The sequence below is a fragment of the Schistocerca gregaria genome, chromosome X (assembly GCF_023897955.1).
Source record: "Schistocerca gregaria isolate iqSchGreg1 chromosome X, iqSchGreg1.2, whole genome shotgun sequence".
Taxonomy (NCBI): domain Eukaryota; kingdom Metazoa; phylum Arthropoda; class Insecta; order Orthoptera; family Acrididae; genus Schistocerca; species Schistocerca gregaria.
The window spans coordinates 533,828,503-533,844,393 of NC_064931.1; the positions used below are offsets into that span (position 1 = coordinate 533,828,503).

The following is a 15,891-nucleotide window of genomic DNA, read 5'->3' on the forward strand; positions in this document are numbered from 1 at the left end:
TAAACCTTATCAAGGAACAAGAGTGGCAAGATGTTTATAGCACTGATACAGAAGATGATAAATATAATGCTTTTCTCAAGACTTTTCTCGTGCTCTTTGAAAGTTGCTTTCCATTAGAACGTTCAAAACAGGGTACTAGCACAAACAGGCAGCCTGGGTGGCTGACTAGAGGGATAAGAATATCTTGTAGAACAAAGTGGCAATTATATCAAAACATTAGAAACAGGCAAGATCTAAATGCAGCAGCCCATTACAAAGAGTATTGTAAGGTGCTTAAAAATGTTATTAGGAAGGCAAAAAGTATGTGGTATGCAGATAGAAGAGCTAAGTCTCAGAATAAAATTAAAACCATATGGTCAGTCGTAAAGGAAGTGGCTGGTCTACAGAGACAGGTCGAGGATATAGAATCAGTGTGTAGTGGGAATGTCCGTGTTACTGATAAGTGACGTATATGTACAGTATTTAATAATCACTTTTTGAATATAGCAGGTGAACTAAATAGAAACCTAGTCCCAACAGGGAATCACATAGCGCTGTTACCTGAAATGCTCCTCCATGACACTGACAAGAAGGAGATTGAGTTAATAATTAAATCACTAAAGACCAAGAACTCTCATGGATATGACAGGGTATCTATCAGAATACTGAAGTACTGTTCTACGTATGTTAGCCCAGTACTTGGCCATATCTGTAACTTTTCCTTTAGGAGTGGTCTGTTTCCTGACCGATTAAAGTACTTGGTAGTGAAGCCACTTTATAAAAAGGGAGACAGGGATAATGTTGACAATTTTAGACCTATTTCTATGCCATCGGTGTTTGCTAAAGTTATCGAGAAGGTTGTATATACAAGGTTACTGGAGCATTTAAATTCACATAATTTGCTGTCAAATGTACAGTTTGGTTTTAGAAATGGTTTAACAACTGAAAATGCTATATTCTCTTTTCTCTGTGAGGTTTTGGATGGATTAAATAAAAGACTGCGAACGCTAAGTGTTTTCTTTGATGTAATGCAGGCTTTTGACTGTGTTGACCACAAAATATTACTGCAGAAGTTGGACCATTACGGAGCAAGGGGAGTAGCTTACAATTGGTTCGCCTCTTACTTTAAGAACAGAAAGCAGAAGGTAATTCTCCGCAATATTGAGAGTGGTGGTGATGTTCAGCCCCAATGGGGCACTGTTGAGTGGGGCGTTCTCCAAGGATCAGTGCTGGGGCCACTGCTGTTTCTTATTTATATAAATGATATGCCTTCTAGTATTACACGTGATTCAAAAATATTTCTGTTTCCTGATGACACCAGCTTGGTAGCTAAAGATCTTGTGCGTAATATTGAAACAGTATCAAATAATGTAGTTCATGAAATAAGTTCGTGGCTTGTGGAAAATAATTTGATGCTAAATCACATTAAGAGTAAGTTTTTACCGTTTCTAACTCACAATTCAACCAGAACTGATATTTTGATCAGACAGAATGGGCATATTATAAGCGAGACAGAACAGTTCGAGTTCCTAGGCGTTCAGATAGATAGTATGTTGTGGAAAGCCCATGTCCAGGATCTTCTTCAGAAACTAAATGCTGCTTTATTTACCATTAGAACAGTATCTGAAATAAGTGACAGTTCAACATGAAAAGTAGCCTACTTCGCATATTTTCATACACTTATGTCATATGGTATTATTTTTTTGGGGAAATTCTTCTGATTCAAAAAGGGTATTTTCAGCTCAAAAACGGGCTGTTCGAGCTATATGTGGTGTAAGTTTGAGAACCTCTTCTCGACTCCTGTTCAATAGTCTGGGAATTCTGACATTGCCCTCACAGTATATATTTTCTTTAATGTCATTTGCTGTTAGCAATATTAAGCCTATTCCCAAGAGTTAGCAGCTTTCACTCAGTTAATACTAGGCAGAAATCAAATCTGCATGTGGAATGCACTTCCTTGACTGTTGTGCAGAAAGGAGTGCAGTATTCTGCTGCATCCATTTTCAATAAGCTACCAGAAGAACTCAAAAATCTTAGCAGTAGCCCAAACACTTTTAAGTCTAAACTGAAGAGTTTCCTCATGGCTCACTCCTTCTATTCTGTCGACGAGCTCCTGGAAGAGCTAAAACATTAAGCAAATTCCAGTGTTACATTGTTGATTTTCTTTATTTAAACTTAAGACTTATCACCTGAATATGTTTTTTATATTTCATTTTATCTGTTTCTACTATCGTGTTATAATTCCATGTATTGACTCATTCCATGACCATGGAGACTTCTCCTTAATTTGGTCCCACGGAACAATAAATAAATAAATAAATAAATGTGTGTGTGTGTGTGTGTGTGTGTATTTTCTTTGCTGAAGAGGTCTTTGGCCAAAAGCTATAATGTGTAATGGTCTTTTTGTTGTGCCTGACTGCAATTAAATGGGTCATCTTTATGGTGAATAGCAATCTATACTTTTCTTAATATTGTTGAAGGGGATATCTTTCATACTTGTCCTTCCAGCCACCACTTTGTTACTCCCTTCGACTTTAATCAATATGGCAGATTTTACTTTCATCTACATCTACATGGATACTCTGCAAATCACATTTAAGTGCCTGGCAGAGCATTCATAAAACCACCTTTACAATTCTCTATTATTCCAATCTTGTATAGTGCGTGGAAAGAATGAACACCTACATCTTTCCGTACGAGCTCTGATTTCCCTTATTTTATCTCGGTGATCGTTCCTCCCTATGTAAGTCAGTGTCAACAAAATATTTTCGCATTTGGAGGAGAAAGCTGGTGATTGGAATTTCGTGAGAAGATTCCGTCGCAATGAAAAACGCCTTTCTTTTAGTGATGTCCAGCCCAAATCCTGTATCATTTCTGTGACACTCTCCCATATTTCACGATAATACAAAACACGCTGCCTTTCTTTGAACTTTTTTGATGTACTCCATCAGTCCTATTTGGTAAAGATCCCACATCATGCAGCAGTATTCTAAAAGAGGATGGACAAGCGTAGTTTAGGTAGTCTCCTTAGTAGATCTGTTACATTTTCTAAGTGTCCAGCCAATAAAACAAAGTCTTTGGTTAGCGTTCCCCACAACATTTTCTATGTGTTCCTTCCAATTTAAGTTGTTCATAATTGTAATACCTAGGTATTTAGTTGAATTTATGGCTTTTAGATTAGACTGATTTATCGTGTAACCAAAGTTTAACGGGTTCCTTTTAGCACTCATGTGGATGACCTCACACTTTTCATTATTTAAGGTCAACTGCCACTTTTCGCACCATTCATATATCTTTTCTAAATCATTTTGCAGTTTGTTTTGGTCTTCTGATGACTTTATTAGTCAATAAATGACAGCGTCATCTGCAAACAACCGAAGATAGCTGCTCAGATTGTCTCCAAAATAGTTAATATAGATAAGGAACAGCAAAGGGCCTATAACACTACCTTGGGGAATGCCAGAAGTCACTTCTGTCTTACACAATGACTTTCCGTCAGTTACTATGAACTGTGACCTCTCTGACAGGAAATCACAAATCCAGTCACATAACTGAGACGATATTCCATAAGTACGCAATTTTACGATGAGCCGCTTGTGTGGTACAATGTCAAAAGCCTTCCGGAAATCCAGAAATACGGAATCGATCTGAAATCCCTTGTCAATAGCACTCAACACTTCATGTGAATAAAGAGCTAGCCTTCACAGACTCTAGCAGAACTGTATCCCTGGCTCTAATGATGAGCACATCTAGTCTTATAGAAACACTGGCTTCTAAACTCCATCCGTGTTCTGCTATTTTAATAACCATTTGAAGTGGGAAATGAAGCTATGCCATATTGAAGGAGGTTCCAGAAAACATCATCACAAAACACAGACCAAAAATCTTTAGTCATTTTATCAGAGAAATTTCAAAACTGTAAATCAGACTATCACTCTCTGTGTTTTTCACTATCAGAAGTCTACAATTCATTCCGTTAATGATGCCACACACCTACTGTGCCTTAATGCTATCTTTGTAGCTATCATTAATTATCACTTTTGCTGGTTTTGGAAAGGAAGAAAGCACTGTATTAGAGGTGACACAACAGACATAGATATTGATGTCCAAGACATTAGTACCCACATATAACCTCCTTGTCATTGTTGAGAGTGACTGGCATATTTTAAAGAGTGAAAATAATGTCTTCCTATTAATTACTTCCCACTGAAGCTTCTTTTTTTGTCAGTAAGATGCAGAAGTGATTAACAATTCACACAAATTGGAAGCTAGGATGGAAGTATTACAGGCATGGAAAGGGACTACACAGAGACTCTTATGATACCTCTGACAACAAAGATATGAACGTCAGTTTAATCCTTCTTCTGAAATAAAACCATGTCTGTTACCAGATGGCAATTCACTTACTTCAGACTCAATGCATATACAGTGTCATTTGTCCTTGATGACAGCTGTGGCCTGATACGCAACAAATATGTTCCATCCACTTCTTGCGCCAACAGTGCAGTTGCACGTTCTCGACCCATTTCACCAACAAACCTAGAGATGATAATTAAAATATTCACAAACCTATTGAAATTTAACATAATATGTAACAGGTTCACCAGTGATTAACATTCTCATGAGACTACACACAAACAATGAAGTCATCATATGGTAATGTAATATGTTACATGTTATAAAGAGACTGGGCTGATGCAAAGCTGTTTGAATGTGAAAGATGCTCATAGTCAAGTTCACAGGTATGCTAGTGCTGTTATTAATTGTGCAATGAGAGACATACATTCCCAAAGTAAGAAGAAAATCAGCCTCCATCTCTAAAAATTAGCTCTCAAGGAAAATGAAAATTTAATTTCATTCATCATATTAGATGATTCAGGAAAGCCTGCAATTGAGTCATTCATGATTTAAATAATGATAACTGCACCATTTACTTTTTTATGCTTAGCATGGTGCATTTTGAGAACTTATTCGAGAATAAGCATAAAAAAATAAATAACTAGTGCAGTTTTCATTATTTAAATCGTGAAAATGATAACATTTTCATACTTGGCCATTATTAATAAAACAATAACTATCAAATGAACATCAAGTACAGACTTAATGTGTAGATGGTGCAATAACTGCAATGAACTTCATGCTAGTCGCAATATGCATAATTAAGGCGAACAGTTACAATGCAGTATACCTCTCATTGGAATATTGTCTATCTGGCACACATCTTATACATAACTTTTTGTAAAATTTTATAATGGAGACCTCAAATGATAAAACTATGTAACTGATGTGATAAGCACATCTTCATATGACGAAAAGATAACTAGAAAAAGAGCCACATGGATAAAAGTTCATCCTGCAGAGCATATAACCTTCAGGTTGCCAGGCATACAAAGATAGAACTGTTCCCTTTGAAACTAGGGTGCGCTACACACCAATAATTGGTTAATACAAATTCTCTCTTTCCTGAGACACTGCCAAGCAGATGTTTCTCTTTTCTTTTCAGTTATCAGTAAGTTTTCATCTCCATCCATTACTGTTGTAGGAAACAGAGGGCCTTGATCAGCAGAGCTCTTCTCACTCTTCTGTTATGATCTGCATTACTGGCACAAACATTCATTGCAATGTGTTATGCTACAACATTTAAGCACAAATGTTATTAGTGTGTGGGTATTGGTGAGAGTATTCCATCTGTTTATTTGCAGCAAACCCTTGACAAGAAGATACCTGGTAGAATTATGCCCTTACAATGTTAGCCACAGGTGGGAAATCATACTTGCATCCTAAAAACATCTGGCATAATAAGAATCAAAGTATGTATATTGAATTTCATGGAACATGTTCTTTGACTGAATACTGGCACATCTCGTCCACAGTCACTCATAATTTTTGCAGCCATCTTCCATTAAACTATAGACAGAAAGTTATGAATTTTGATTAGTAAGATTATAAGCTTTTTCCTTGAGAGCCTGAACATAGATTTCCGAACCACAATGAGTTTGAAACACAGTGTATTTACAATAATATTTAGAGGCAGACAGAGCATGCAGATTACATTTTTAAGTGTTCTGTTCACCAACGTATGTGGCATTGGTGAGCAAGGTACTTGACCAGAATGAGTTGTGAAAAAAAGGAATACTTATACCAACAACACACAAGAAAAAGTAGGTCAACAAACTACAAGCTACAACATGCTGCTATCTAATGATGTAAACAATTACTGTCAGCATTTGAAGTACCCATAAAATTATAAACTGTACTTACAAAATAATTAATTACACAACGAAAAAGGAAGTTAGCAATAACCTAGAATGTAGAGATAAATTACAAGCGCCTCACTAAGAGAAAGCCTACATCATTAATGTAGCACTACTCTGGATTTGATTTCAAGGTTCACCTGTAAAAACAACTGGGTACCATCTCAACGTACTTACTCATTCTGCATACAAGGAAAAAAGCAAAGCAAGCAATTAAGTGTTTCCCAATAAAAGAAAAATAAATGAGACAAGCAAAAGGAACACCGTCGTTAAATGTGGTATTTTTTCTTCTGAGAAAGAGGGAAATAATTATATTCTTCCACAAAAAACATGATAATTTAATGCTCCTACCTCATGTTGTAATCACCAATAATATAATTTTTGGCAAAACAGATCACACACAACTTCTCTCTATATTTACTGCTTAACAAGAGTATCAAACTCTATCAGATATTGCACATTTTGTCCTGTTGGATAACTTTACAATGAGGGCACTTTTTTCTAAACTGCCTTGCATATATCAGGCAAACACTGGATTACACATGAAGCACAAGCTCAGATTGAGTAATGATGAGAAGGAAATCAGTCATGTCCTTTTCAAAGGAACCATGCTGGCCCTTGCCTGAAGTACGGAAACCAAGGAAAACCTAAATGGTCATATGATAATCTGAACTTTCATTCATCCAAATTTGAGTCCAATGTTTTACCACTGTGCCACCTCGTTAAGTATCTTTTGCTAAGAGATTTTGCATAATTCAGCAAAATATTATGCCTCTTTTAATCTATAACACCATTTCTTGCTTGCTGATTAATTTTGCAAACATTGTCTTAAGGCTATCTCAGCAACAAAATAACTGACAAGCAAATCAGATTTTCTGTAATGAAAATATGGGATAACCTAGATTGTGCTGAGTTGAACTGTTATGGGATACAACAGGTTACTGGATATAAAACTGTAGAATATTTTATCTCAAAAGAATGATCTCCCTCTAATGGAATGAACATTGGGTCTCAATATTTTAATTTTTGTATTTGGAGCATTACAGCTAAATACCACCCATTTACTTTGTTTTTAACTTCTCCAATAAATTTGTTGACTTACACTAGAATATGTTTAAAGACAAATTTAACAACATGTAAGCTCTGACACGCATAAAGAACTATCGCATTTGATTATTCAATGAAGCTACTAAAATTAGTAATGAAAACAGTTTTAAAAACATGAAACCCACTTAAGAATTGATACAATGGAAAAACAACCAAAGTTGCAAATTTCAGTTTTATCTGCTTGATGGCTAGTTTTGGGTTAAGATCCATTTTTAAATCATCCTACAGGACAAGACACCAAAATTACAATCATGTTCAATACAGCTGTTACCCAACTATTAAGTGCACGTAAAAAATACAGAATGTATCATTTCAAGGAACACATACCAAATGGTCAAAATGGTATTTCGCAAAATATAAGAACCATGTGAAGATAACAAACACATAAGTATAACAATGAGCAGTTACAGAGCATACAGCAGTCTACTCGTTCCTCTGCTGTAAGGAAACCCTGGGAAGGGGGCGCCCTATCAGGATATAGGAAATAACTGTTTTATTTCTTACAATATTCTCCAACCATAAAAAATACAATGATTAATACAATAACAGTACAAGTCTGCAACAAAATTAATACTTCCAAAATTTTTACCAAAACCAGTTCAATTGCTGAAACATTGAAGATTATAAGCTTTGATTTCAGTACGCACTATTGTCTGTGTTGCCTATTGGTTGCTACTGGTTGGATATTAAGATTTCTGTGATTGCTGTACCTTTACGCTGCATATGTTGTATGATGTGTATGGCAGATTATGAAGCTTGTTTTACAAGTTAATTATGTGGTCTTTCCCATAAATTACTTTAAAAACAGTTTAGGTTCTTTTTTTGTTAGTATATACTATCTACAGGATTACTCTTCAGTGACATATATGTATGATTTCTTTTGTGAATCCGTTAGTCTATGGTAGCTCTTATTTACTTGATTATAAAAATGATAAAGTCATTTTTGGTCTAATTTTAATAATTTCATTTTACATTCTTGCCAAGTTTTCCCACTTGACCCCTCTTTCTACTCCTTCATCTTTATGCTTCCATCCCCATCTCCCCCCCCCCCCCCCCTTTTGCTTTTCCCAGTCCTCCAGTCTCTGCCCACCTATCTCTCTCCTCCCCATCCCCCTCCCTCTACCTCTTCCAACCCTACCCCACCCTCACATACCCACAAGTGTGGTTATGCATTGACTGCCACAAGATGGTCAATACCATTCAGCTGCAACCTTTCACGTAAACTGTGTACCTGGGTACCTTCCTTGCTGTCTGGTTAAATGAATACATGTGATTTTAGGGCCATTAGAGGCCCTAATTTTTGGTGCTTTGTGAAATAAAATTTTGCAATTTAATGTCTGTTTTCACCTGAAGATGTCAAGAAATTGTTTTATCTTCATATAGATGGTGGGCAATGTTTTGTTAAATTTTATGGGAGAAGCAAAAACAGTTTCTTGAAAGATAATATAAAGTGATACGGATAAATTTCTACATGTGTAACTATATAGTAGATGCCTAGTTATTGACAGCCTACAGAAATCCATGCACTTTCAAATCTCTCTATGCATATGCGTTGCTGATTACTGGAATTACGAGGTTGTTATGGACAGGTGGAGTTACGAGGTTTTCATTGCCTACCATTAATATAATTGTGCAAGGTTTGTTATGATAAAGTTTTTATGCTTGTAAAGGTTTGGAAGCGGTGAAGATTTTTTAATGTCACATTATTTGTTTTCTTTCAATACTAATGTTGTGGTTCACATTTAATGATCTTTACAAACCACCATGGATTAAAGCTTTGTCATATGCATCATACATGCTGCTGCTGTGCTTTACTGTTAAATGAATTGCAGTATTTTACTGTTCTTGGTACAAATTTTAAAATTATTGATTTTATTGTTGACTTGTACTGTTATCATATTAATTGTTGTATTTTTGATGACTGGAGAGTATTGTAATAAATAAAAAAAGATATTTCCTATATCCTGATAGTGTCCCCCCTTCCCGAGGTTTTGTTACAGTAGCGAGAGAAGACAGCCAGTTATCTGTATGCTCTGTAACTGCTCATTTGCACTTTGTTATACTTACATGTCTGTTATCTTGGCATGGTTCTTATATTTTGTGGGGAGTACCACTTTGACTATCTGTTACATATTTCTTGAAACAATATGTTCTGTATTTTTTTTACGTGTGCTTAATAATTTGCTATTAGCTGTATTGGACATGACTGTAATTTTGGTGTGCTGTCCTGTAGGATGAATTGAAAATGGTTCCCAAACCAAAACTTGTCATCAAGTAAATAAAAGTTAAATTTGCAACTTTGGGTGTTTTCTGTTGCACTGGTTAACAAAAGCTGCTGTTCTGCAATTAGTTCAGCATACTGGAAGTTCATACTAAAGAATCAATTGTGTATTGGTGTCACCATTACAGTGACGTCTCTATAACAAAAACCAACAGAGGATAGCAATCCACTTGTGTTTAGGTACAATTTTCATGTGTGACAATTTCAGTTTGCTGACAGAATCTGGCACAAATAGCATTCCACTGCCCTCTTCCAGTCATGGCCACGCACACCAACAAAATATTATGGAACTTAAGCAAAATTCTTTGGCATAAAAAGCAGAAGAAAGATGACTCTATGAGTAACATGTCATTCAGTGGCCTCAAAAGAATGAATAACAAATCTTATCAGTAATTATCCTGGCATGCTGCTTGTTATGAAAATTGTGAGTAGTGACTGTACCAAGCGAGTTAGTTTAATTTACTGTCGGGTTCATTTCAAAGGCCAGCACTATTGAATGTATGTTCGATTCAGTGGCACACTGGTCACAATAACCATCACAGGCAACATGTTTACAAGATTTATGTGCACTGCACTGTTAGTGAAATGACAAAGGTCAACAAAATAAAAAAAGAACATTCTATAATATTTTAGGCATAGTGATGGTAAAATATGGACCAAACATACAGGACTACGTCAAAGTTTAATTTCTGCTCTCATATTCTCAAACTGGAACTGATTATGTTTGACATTGTTTAACATATCCATATTGAAATGCAGCTGTGGTGAGCGTACCAGAGGTATTCCTCCAGCTTTCTGTGGTCATTCCAACACACAGTTTCTCCATTAGGAAGAGGCGGGATAGTCCTTGAGACAGGTGGTCTCGGAGGAAAGTCAGGTGGTTGGCTCCTCACACCACATCGACCAGAGAATGGTATGCATGATTTGTGAATTGCTATTTGACATTTCTCGCATCTGTAACCCTGTAAATTTGATTTAGAAACACCTGTTGATGTTTTGACAGTACAATAAGACATACAACTGCTTGTCCACAGAACATTAACAGATGTACGTAGAGGAAAAAATAAATGTACCGAAAGGCACATAATGCACAACAAACCATAACTTAAAATCAGGTACACATATAAAAATAGCTTTGTTATTCACTATTTTTCTTTATAATGTATTATACACTGTGGTAAAGTAACAGTCATCTTTAAAGCACTCTATATGGCACATTACTGTGAAATGAGTAAATCTTGCATTCAAGTATGATGACAAGTTTGAAAATAACGTTAAACGGCTGAGTATACTGGTAAGAAGTTCACTGCACATCAATGACATCTGCATGAATTTAAAAATATAACCAAATTATTTAAAATGAGTGTTATGCTTTGGTAATGAATTGTGGATATTCCAGCAGATGGAGTACTTAGATAACATGGAAAATGACAATGTGGAACTGTTTTTAAGTTTATTGTGCTGAGTAAATTCCTGAAATACCTCAGTCAGTTTTCTTGTTGTTGAAAATGTTAATCTAGATTAACACACTGATGAACAGGCCTTCGCATATTTAGAAGTACACAGTACTTTCATTGTGAGTGACAGAAGTAATGTGCCTAATGACATTAAACAGACAGGGCAAGAAAACTGGTGGGTACCCTAAATAACACTAGAAAAAGTGAATGTATTGCAGGTAAAATAACAGTATTACACATTAGTTAATGAATACATCTTAGTAGTACCACATTAATCTTTTTCAGAAAAGTTCTTACAAAAAAATAAAGCATTGCTAGAATGTTTATTTTCTGTTTTAGTAATAACTGAGGATAAATATATATATCATAAGAAATTACGGAATGAATCATAACAGAAGGAAATAAAGACTTGTACAGGTACTTGTAACCTGACTCTCAATGTGATTACTCAGTGGTATGGAAGCTGGGAAAAATACATGGATTAAAAAAAACTCACAATTTGCAATAAATTCAAATACTGATGCCAATTCTGCTTTAAAAAACACGTTTAATTTCATAATACATGCTATTTCATAGTGAATTCTATCGAGATGAACAATTTTATTGGAGATCATCTGGAATATCTTATTTACTGCAGACAAATACCCAAAATGTACTCAGTTTTTGGTAAATGGTACTGCAAATAATCTAGTGAAACCAATTTATAAATATATGTGCATAAAAACGTGTCTGCAAAATAAAAAGTGCACAGGCACAATGACATATCAGTGTGCTCAATGCTCTCTTTTTTTGTTTTGGGTGGTGGAATGGTCTGTATAAGATACACTAAATAATGCAACACAGGACTCAACTGTAGCACCTATAATCCTAGAACAAAGAGATGCACACGTTTGTTTGTTAGCTAATGTTCACAAGCTGGTATAATATGGACACTTCAACAAGGCAGTTTTAGGTTGCTGGTGTTTTGAACTGTGGTTGCAGCATGTACTGGTAGAGGTTGGGCCTAAAGTACCTCATTTACAACACTGCCAACAGCAGCAAGCAACTGTGCGGTAGTTGTTACTGAATGCACTGCATTGCACGCTGCTCATTGTTTTCTTTTCGTATTTAGAAATGAGTGAAGATACTAATCCTAGAGCATCATGGAGCTTGATTTCGACCAGTGAGACACCAAAAAGGATAGGTGATCTCTATGACCGTGTCGCAAGTTCTGCTTTAGTAGCAACACAGAATATGGTTGCAGATTGGCTGCCCTGAGACACAATTTGTTTCCCTGCACTATTCCAATCCCTTCTGCTGGCCAAAATTAGTTTGTTGATGCCCGTGGTAAACGGCCAGTTTATGGTGCCCACATTCTGCACTATAATGTGACCAAAAACAAAACGTGTTAACGTATTTAGACCATGCTGAAGGTCTTCCCCCAACATGTGAATAGGGTTCTTTTGGTTCTGTTTCTATGTTCAGTAATGCTAAGTATCTTGTCAGTTACATCTGAAGTGTTGTTAAAAGCTGAAATAGGGTCAACAGAATAAAGCAAGCACAGACCATTTCGGGAAAAAAACCACTGAACTCTTTGCAAAAGCAAACTTCTAGTCAAAAAGCTGCCACATCAAAGCATTATGGCTTTGTCTTCAGGTATGTGGCATTTCAAAATTTTAAATTTGCAGATTCTCATTTCTACTTTCTGCAGTGATGATGTTAGGACACAATACCAGATAGGTTACCAACCGTAAGCAAAATTTACGAATGAATGTGTGTGTGTGTGTGTGTGTATTTTAATTGAAACTTCTGAAGGTTGGGAGGGGGGAGGGGGGGGGGGGGGAAGTGGTTCAAAATGGTTAAATGGGCAACAAGCCAAGGATACTGAATAAAGGAAGCCGTCAGCCAGAGTGAATGCATGGCGACACCAATCCAGGATCATACCATATGGTACACATGGTGTAGTGTTCCCTTCTGTCTGTAAATAACAGCCAAAAAGTCATATCAAATAACTGCATCTACACTAATATTACTCAGCCAACTGTAAGTGGATAGTAAAGAGTACAACACGCCGATTTTTTAATTGTATTCTCGCACAATTTACAAATGTATCATGAAGAAATGGGAGATCTGCTATCCACTCCAGTGCATGCCCTCAATCTTTTAATCTTATGATTCTTACATTACTGTAGGAAGCACTGTGTTCTCAGACTCCTGATGTAAGTCAGGTACACAAGATTTAGACATTTCACATAATATCTGCCATAAGAGTCTGTCAAACATATTTACAACACCTTTGTATTGATTAAAGATGTCAATAACAAACTGCATGGCTCCTTTCTGAAGTTTCCAACCACTTCAATGATTCTGACCAGTTACAACATACTCAGTTGATTCTATAGCGTGAGTCACTAGAGAATTTTGTGCACGTTACCTACTATGAACTCACTAAACTTTACAAAAATTGTCATATTGAATCACAATTTGCCCTTTGTCTTCCGTACACCTTGATTTATGAAACAGCTTCAGCTTATGCCATTCTGGATAGTCATTCCAAGGTATTTCATGGGCATGAAAAACTCCTGGTTTCTTGTTGGTATGATAGCCAAGGGATTTTTAAACCACATATGGACATTATACAGGGTGAAGAAAAATTTGCACACTCAGGCTTTCCAGTGCAACTCTTCATATGCCAGCGATAAAAAATTTGTCTCTCACCAAATTTCATCCAGTGAGTTCACCCGGAAAAAAAAGGGACGTTAAAGAGTGGCAATCTGGCAACACTGTAACAACATGTATTGTAACTACCTCTATCAGCACATATTAGTCATGTTGTACAGTTGGTGCAGTGGGTAGAGTTTTTTTTTAATTTGCTAATTTCATTCTGACATTTCATACTGTAATATACACCATTTCTTAGGTCACATGTATCCTAAATTTACAACATTTCGTAATGCTGAACATAACAAATATGTGGTTAGGCAAATAAGAAAGAGACAGGTGAAACAAATGACCTGACATAGGACACAACAATTACAAAAATAATATCAATTTCGAGATGCTAAAGATGATGGCACAGTACAATAACACGAACTACTTGTCATTTATACTACATGTAATATGAGCACTTAGATATTGCACACTAGCAACCAGTGACAATAATAATGTCCATATAAATGACCGCATGACCCTCACAACAGAATACGTTGCCCTCAGAACAACAGATGCTCAAAGCGACCTCCCTGCACGTCCAAACATTGCGCAACCCTCCGGATCATACAGCTCTGGACCCTTCACAGAAAAGTTGCGTCCACAGTAACAAGAGCAGCATGAACACGCACTACCAATTCTTCCATATTCATCAGCAGAGTAGAGTACACACGCTCCTTCACGTGTCCCCACAGGAAGAAATGTAGGGGATTTAGGTCAGGTGAATGTAGTGGCCATACAACTGGACCTCCACATCCAACCCATTTCCCTGGGAATGTTGTGACCAGATACCATTGCACATTAATTCCGGAGTGTGGAAGTGCACCATCATGTTGGAACCATATCCTCTGCTGAACATGTAGTGGAACATCTTTCAGCGCATCAGGCACATACCTTCATGCAGTCTTACCACTTAGACAACATGTAGGGGCCCAAATACCTGTTGCCCAATATTCCAAACCGGATGTTGATACCAAAGTGAACTCAATATCCACGGTCACGAATGATGAGCGGGTTAACCTCACACCAATGGCGGGCATTGTGCATATTGAAGACACCCTCAAGAAGTCACCATTGGCTTCCTGTAATTGTTGGGACCATTCACAGAATTTCATCCACTGATGGCGATCTGCAACATGCAGGTGTTGCATAGAAGTATGATAGAGGTGCAGCCCACGCTTGTGCAGCAAGTTAGCGACTGTGAGTTGCGAGACATGCAGCTGCCTTGCTATGCTATGTTTACTTCCCTGAAGTTCTTGGTGTATGACCTCCAGAATAGCTTCCTCAGTGGCTGGACTATGGCGAGTCTGTGGACGACCTATGTCACGCGATGGTGGAAGGAGAGAACCTGACTCTCGTAGGCGCAGCTCTAGATGACAAAACACATTTTTACCTGGATGGCACCGATGAGGATATGTAGCAGCATATTCACAAGTGGCAACACCAGCCAGGTTATCAGATGCACCAAGTACCAGAAACATATCCACATATTCAACGTTTGTGTATGCCGTATGTCTGCCACAATGAGAAAATTCAATACCCGTGCACATGTACACTGGAGTCTGTCACGAGCGCATTACTTCACTCACAACTAGTCACTATCTGGTGGACAGCGCATACAGTATAAACATGCCATCAGCCAGTCCTGTGTGCTGCTCCACCTAACACGCATTACCCCTCTGACAGATAGTGTTCTGCACGATTCATCCCGACACCGCTAATTGTGAAATGTTCAGTTTCAAATTACACTGTTTTCCTAACAGTAATAGATGCGATGTTTCCACAATCCCTTTGATAGAATAATAATAATAATAATAATAAATAATAATAACGCATTGAGGTACATACTGTACAGCATGCGGTTACCAGATTCAATTTTGAAAGGCATAATTAGTGAGACCACAGTGATAATGCATACAAATAGTAACCGAGTTTGGACATTATTCACAAAGCCCATTGCTAGTCCTACTGGTAACGTAAGGCCCTAACAAAATGTAATGGACGTGAATGAGGCAAGAATAATAGTTAATACTAATCTATGGAACCACTGAAGAAAGGTACAAAGAAAACAGGTTTCGCATCTAGTACATGAAGTGGTGCAAATAAATTCACGCCCACGATGTGG

General features: G+C 37.0%; 1 protein-coding gene across 2 annotated transcripts in view; it reads right to left on the reverse strand.

Moving 5' to 3' along the window:
* LOC126299174 (protein vav) overlaps nt 1-15,891 on the reverse strand; it is a 177,581-nt gene that overhangs the window by 48,703 nt on the left and 112,987 nt on the right. For both annotated transcript variants that reach the window (XM_049990940.1, XM_049990941.1), the window contains exons 13-14: nt 10,396-10,583; nt 4,387-4,518 (exon numbers count right to left, since the gene is read on the reverse strand). In XM_049990940.1, the coding sequence (XP_049846897.1) occupies nt 4,387-4,518; nt 10,396-10,583 (320 nt within the window). The remainder of the gene's footprint in view (nt 1-4,386; nt 4,519-10,395; nt 10,584-15,891) is intronic.